Consider the following 6653-nt stretch of genomic DNA (forward strand, 5'->3'; position numbering starts at 1 on the left):
CAGCATTCCACCCCTGGAGCATTAAATCCCAGTGTTCCAAGTGGAAACAGCAGAATATTAGGTGCCTTTCAGAAGCAGACACTCCGAACCCTGTGCTGGGCCCCCTCAGACCTCCATCCTTTCTTCCTTCCTTCCCCCAACCCCTTCCAGTTTTCCTTTTTTTCCCTTTCTTCAATGTGAGCTATAGCACCTTCATTTCAAAATTGGCAAAAGGCATCTACTTGGCTCTGAAGGCCAAGCACATGGGGTGCTGACCTCTGGGGCAGAGTTTGGATCCCGGAAATGGTTTCCTCGGTCCGACCTGCAGAGGAAGGGGAGCATCAGGGAGGGGTGCGGCAAGGGGTTCACCCCCAGTCCCACCTTCTCCAGGTGCCCAGGCCTCCTGTGCTGCTCAGGCAGCTTCTAAGGGCTCTGACCCGCAGTGAATTCTGGGCTGCTTTCCAGGAACCCAGGCGGAACTGATGGGGACCGAGCACCACCGAGTACCACCGAGCACAGCAGTCAGTTGTGGGAAGTCTGGCTAGTGGGCACTTAGAGACAAGGCTGTAAATTAAAACGGCTCTGAGCAGTGTCTGCTGTTGCATAAGATCTTAGTTATACTCTCATTCTCTCTCCATCTCCTCTTGTCTTCTTTTTTAAGGAAAAGGGCCAGAGGACACCTTTGTTGTACGCAGCGCTGGGCCGGCACCCAGGGGACGAGTCCTGACTTAGCTGTGCTGTATCCACAAGATGGGCTCAGCTCTCAGGAGGCCCCCACCACTGTGAACTGTCCTAAATGCTCTTACAGCACCTTTTAAACTCAGCCCCTCACATCATCCAGAAATCACCAGAGCGTCCAAGCCCAGGCAGAGTGCAGAGGTGGCAGGATGGCATCGGGGGCATGGGGCCACTTGGCCCTGGAGACCAGTGGTCTTTAACCTTTGACCTCACGAGTGTCGGTCTCACCAGTCAAACACATGGTGGAACATGGAAACATTTATTGAGATAAATTGACTCACATAGTTTTGAAACAAACCCTGCCTTCTAACCCTAGTTTCCAGAGTCACTGTTTACTCGCTTGGTACAATTTTCCCGACATTGTTCAGATTTCATTTGCAAATACACTGAAGACAATTAGAACCCGAAGAGCTAGAGAGATGTGATTTCTAAACGCCCTGCCTCTGCCGCCTAAGTGGATGGAAATGCAAGAATGGAAAACATATGTCTCCAGCCTGAACACATTCCCTCTGTCAGAAACAGAACTTCTTACATAATCAGACAACTGATAGACTCAGGCTTCATCACACCAGAAGGCACAAATCATTTCAATCCAAATTTGCCCTGATTAGCGTCCTCTTAATAGAGGTGTATGCGGGCAGAGAAACAGTTCAAACAGAGCCTGTTAGCACCTGACATGTCAAGTCTGATCCAGAGTCAGGGGTTACATGAACTCAATCACATTTGAATTTCAACAGGAAAGGGAAGGAGAATTGTTAACACTCATGAAATTCCTGAAATGACACCTGACCCTCCCCTGCTTCCACACTACACACGTGTGATACCTGCACAGTTCAAGCTGCCAGGCATTTAAAGAGAAGGTTGACAACTACTTGCTAGGATTCCAGTCTAGTCTTCCAGGAGGATGGGGGTCCTGCTTTCAACGGTCTCCTGGCTCCAAGGATGGTGGTCGCTGCCAGTATCCAGGGGCCTCGTCAGCATCAGCAGTCTGTCCCTGGCGTCGGACTACAGGAACAAAGGGCAACACATTGGAAGCTGTTGCTCCGGGACCATGCCATCTGGACCCTGGGCGTGGGGACACGGGGCAGGGTGGCACCCCCAGAGGGCACATGTGGGCCTCGAGGTGATCCCAGGGGGGCGTGCCTGCCCCTCACCTCTGCCTGCTGCATGCCACGGTCACTGCCGCCCCCACCCCGCGCCCGTGCCTGCCACACTCCCCCCGGGCGACCCAGCCTCCTTCACCTGTAGGGGTTCTCCGTGGCTCTGCTCTCAGCCCGCTCGGGCACCCAGGCGTAGCTGTCTGCGGCACTCTGCGGCTGCTGCTTCTTCTCCTCCCTCTTGGCCCTGCGCTTGCGACAGACCAGCAGCCCTAGGGCCAGAGCTAGCAGGAGCAGGATGGCCACGACGGTGCCAAGAATGTAGAATAAGAGCAGCTGCTGTCCGTCCGTGCCCTGGTCGCTCTGCTTGGCTGTGAAATCCTCGCCTGCAGACTCCCGGTGGCCGGTGGTGGCTGTGGGGTGATGGGTGCTGGGCTCCATCCAGACCCCAGGTGTCTCACTGGGGGCCAGCATCTCCGGTGGAGTCAGGGAGATGGGGACCCTAGCTGGGAGGGAGGGTCTCCTGTTGGAGGGCGCCACCGTAGAGGTAGCCTCAGGGTTGTCCCCGCTGGGACTGGGCACGGTGGCAGAAGACTGGAGCCCCTCATCTCCATTTCCCGTGTCTTCCCCAAGGGGAGACCTGCTCGGTGGCCCCAACGATGTGGGCCCCCCAGTGCAGGAGACGCCGTTGGTGTCCAGCTCCCAGCCCGGCAGGCAGCCACAGCGGAAGGACCCCTCCGTGTTGAAGCACAGGCTGTCGCAGAGGCCACCCTGCTGGACCTCACACTCGTCCACGTCCAGGCACTGGGTGCCATCCTCCCCAGCCAGCTCGTAGCCCTCCTCGCAGGAGCAATAGAAGGAGCCCTCGGTGTTGGTGCAGCTCTGGGCGCAGGGTGAGTGGCCAGGGGCACACTCATCCACATCCACGCAGGCCCCCTCTTCAGGGCCACCAGGCTCAAAGCCCACCCAGCACTCACAGCGGAAGCTCCCAGGGGTGTTGACACAGTCCTGGGCGCAGGGGTTGTCCTGGCACTCGTCCACATCCACGCAGTCTCGCTGAGTTGAGTCCAGCTGGTAGCCTGGGGGACAGTGGCATGTGAAGTCTGTTCCGAGGGACCCGGGGAAGCACGTGGCCTCCCCTCCGCACGGACTGGAGCTGCAAGGGTTCCGAGAGGCGCAACTGACCAGGTCGTCCAACAGCCGGAACCCCGGCCGGCAGCCGCATCGGAAGGAGCCATCCCCGCCCTCGAAGCAATCCTGCTGGCAGCCTCCATTGTTGAAGTCACAGCTGAACTTGGGGCTCACACAGAGGGGCCCTGAGCTGTCCCAGTCAAACACGCTGGGGGCCTTCTCCTTGCACAGGAAGTAGTGAGGCCTGCCCTCGTCCCCGTCCTCACAGGCCACACTGGCCATCGAGGCAAAGGGCACGGCCTGCAGGGAGGAGCTGGTGGCCTGGAAAGGGGTCGTGTAGTTCACCTGACCCGGGCCCCCCAGGGTCAGCGGCCGACACATGCCTTTGAAGCTGAACTTGCACACAAAGCCCTCGATGTTGCTCCCAGGAAACCCGGATTGCCCACAAGGACCATCGACCCACTTGGAGAGGCTGCTGGCCAGGCCCGGCACAGACAGGTCCAGAATCAGGGACACGCAGCGCCTCTGAATGCAGGTGTTCTTAACCTCTTTGTACCAGTTGTTGTACTGCGAGTCCTCCCCATCGCCCAGCCAGCTGAAGCCTTTCAGGGGCAGGCTGCTGTCCGAGCAAGTGCCCTTCTCTCGCTGGAGCCCAATCCAGAATTTGTTCTGGCGTTCTGGCAGGGGCGCCCCCAGCAGCAGGAGCTGGGTCAGGGCACCCTGGATGTGCCTGGCCTCCTCCTCACTCTTCACCGTGGCCAGATTGCCCCCTTTCTTGCTGCAATGGAGCTGGGCATCCTCCGCATTCAGCTTGTGCCTGTGGGCCGTGTAGCAGGCAGCCCCCGCGCAGACCACGGCCTCCGGGTCAGTGGTGTTCTCCGCCCAGGACTGGATCGACAGCAGCAGCAGCAGCAGCAGGCCAGCAGAACTGGCCATCGTGGCCTCTGTGTCCCTCTGAGTGAGAGGCTGACACCCTGGCGGTGACAGCGGCAGCCCGAGCTGAGCTCCGAGAGCCAAGGGCTCAGACGTGGACGCTCCGTCGCAGAGAAGGACACAAAGGCTGAAGGCTCTCCGCGGCCCCCTGACCCAAGGCGCATCCTGCCACTGCACTTCTTATTCCTCACCGGATACAGGGGCTTCCTGTGCTGAATGGCTTCTGACTCCTGCTGCCTTCATCACGGTTTTGTTGTTCATAAAAGGAGCCAGGCAACGTCGCTGGGTGCCGGCTAAGGAAATGCAGCGGTGATGGGGGTGGGGAGACGTTTACGGCTTGCATGCACCAGCGCCTTTATTTAGGGGTCCCTCCTCCTTCCCATCCATGTGAGGGCACGCCGCAGAGTGAGTAGAGATTTGGAGGGGGCCAGGAACTTGAGAAACTCACTTCATAACCCATAATAAAATTCCACTTTGGTTTGCAAACAACCAGAAGAGGGAAAGAAAAAAAAAAAAATCCTCAGACTTGAGACACGATGGTTATAATTTTCAGCCTTTTTTAGAAGCAAACTGGGCTCTCCTTTTGCTCGCTCATGTTCCCTTTGGCTTTGAGAGTCTTTTTTCTCTTATGTCCCCTCATCGTGAACTTTAAATAGATAGGCAATTTTAAAATAGGAACTGGGCCGTGGGAATGTCTGAGTTTCTAACACAATGCCAAGCTCCCTCCTCGAGAATGTTAAACCCAATTGGGTGAAATTTGGCAGTTTTCAGGGTTTTGGAGTGCAAATGCTGTGTTGTGATGTGGCAGCATCGCAGAAAGCATCATAAAGGAAAAGATGAAAATGTCTTTGACCTCACAGACTGAGGCTTGAGCGCCTGTTTTTCCTCAGCTCGGGGTTACCGGAAGGGTGGGAGGTCTGGGCCCAGAATCCATCCAGGCCACGGCTAACCTCCTTCCGCACAGCGACTCACAGAGGCCCTTGAATCGAAGAGTTCTTTTCCTGTGATGACAGTGCGTTCTGCTCACTGAGACTGTCACCAGTTGAGGTCCCCAAGAAGTAGAGCCCAGACAAGGATTTGGGATTCACAGTTTATTTGAGAGGGGAGGAGTGAGACAAGGGCAAGGAAGGGGCCAGCACCGGGTGACACCAAATTGAGCAGGTGACCTGGGGCTCCAGCTGGGACTCTCAGGAGACCTGCAGACCACACATCCGTCTCCCCAGAGAAGGGAGGGGACTGGACCCTCCCCTTTTTGCTCCCCCTACCCACGGGCACCCATGACTCTCGGCACTCTGGGTGGATGGTGAGGACCCAGCCCCCAAAGGGAGCACTCAGTGGAGAGAGGCAAACCTCCGAGTGACTAAGATGGGACGCCAGCTCTCCTCAGAGCTTCCAGTAGGGTGTCGTGGGGATTGGGAACTCAGGGGCTTTCAGCCTCCACAAGGATAAAGCACTCATCTTGGACTCCAGTCAGAGAGCCCTCAGGGGGTGCTTCTTACGTTCTTTTTATTTTAATCAGATGTTTGCAAGAGTCCAGAGATGCTTTCTTAGAATCCACTGAGTTTTCCCTGTGCTCTTTAGTGTCTGTGGAGATCCATCCACCCACCCACCTATCTGTCCATCCACTCATCCAACCATCCACCCACCCATCCATTCATCCATCTTTTTATCCATCTATCCATCCATCTACCTAACCATCCATCCACCCAACCAATGTTGATTAAGGCCTTATTGTGTACTGGGCTCAGCACTGATATTCTAGGAGAAAACTCCTGCCTTCATAACCTTTGACATCCCTTAGAATGGACAGATTTGAAGATGTTGAGCAGTTTTAGCTGTGACAGGTACCTCGGGGTGTCAGGAGAAATCCTTGGGATGGACACTTGGGACAGGCTCCTCTGGGAAAGAATGACAATGAAGCTGGAATTTAAAGGAGGAAAAGATAAGAGCGGAAATGGCATTCATGTGGGGGAACAGCATGTGCTAAGGCCCTGGGGTGGGAGGCCCATGACCTTGTTAAGGGAGTGAAGGAAGGGCGGTCCTACGAGAGCCTGAGGAATGGGAAGGAGGACGGGGGGGAGGGGAGAAGCCCTGAGAGCTGTGACAACTTGACTTATAGCTGAAATCTGTGGGGAAGCACTGAAGGGCTAAAACCTTCATGTGGCAGCCCCACACCCTCTGTGCAGAGAGACCTGAATGGTGTGTGAGGACCACTCAGCAAGCAACCGTGGTTTCAGGCTCAGATGGAGCTATATTGTTCCCCTTTTCATAGAATTAGAGCAGTTATAAACATCTCCAAAAAATGAAAAATGAACAAAACTAAAGAACAAATGAAGAATGAAAGCAACACTCTGTGCCACGTGTGAGCTACTGCACTGAGCCTCCTGGGTACACTATCCCACGTGTGTAAAATCATGTGAGGACACACTTCGCCAGGGGTGGTTTGTGAGTTTCCAGCTGTTTAAAGGGACAGAACACATCTACCCCTGGTTCAAATCCCACTCTGCCCCTCAGGAGCTGTGTGGCTTTAGACGAGCTGTGGGACCTCTGTCCATGTATGAGAGTCCGTAGCAGTTCCTCACATCTCCAGGGGGCTCTGTGAGGGCTCCGGGGGCTCTGTGAGGGCTCTGGGGGCTCTGTGAGGGCTCCAGGGGCTCACATCTGGGCAGGGGATTTGGGGGGAGGAGTCACTGTCCCACCAGTATGCTGACAAGCGTTGATCACCTAAACCTGCCTCTGGCATTGGTGCCTTGGTTTGGATATTTGCTGGCTTTG

General features: G+C 55.8%; 1 protein-coding gene across 1 annotated transcript; it reads right to left on the minus strand.

Annotated features, from left to right (window-relative positions):
- Window positions 1-972: 972 nt before the first annotated feature.
- Window positions 973-4129, minus strand: CD93 (CD93 molecule). The gene is made up of 2 exons (XM_068986982.1): window positions 1960-4129; window positions 973-1722 (listed from the first exon to the last, which is right to left on the minus strand). Exons 1-2 carry the CDS (start codon window positions 3879-3881, stop codon window positions 1698-1700), a joined length of 1947 nt encoding a protein of 648 aa, XP_068843083.1. The 5' UTR covers window positions 3882-4129; the 3' UTR covers window positions 973-1697.
- Between the last annotated feature and the right edge of the window lie 2524 nt (window positions 4130-6653).

This window comes from Capricornis sumatraensis, chromosome 15 (genome assembly GCF_032405125.1).
Source record: "Capricornis sumatraensis isolate serow.1 chromosome 15, serow.2, whole genome shotgun sequence".
Taxonomy (NCBI): domain Eukaryota; kingdom Metazoa; phylum Chordata; class Mammalia; order Artiodactyla; family Bovidae; genus Capricornis; species Capricornis sumatraensis.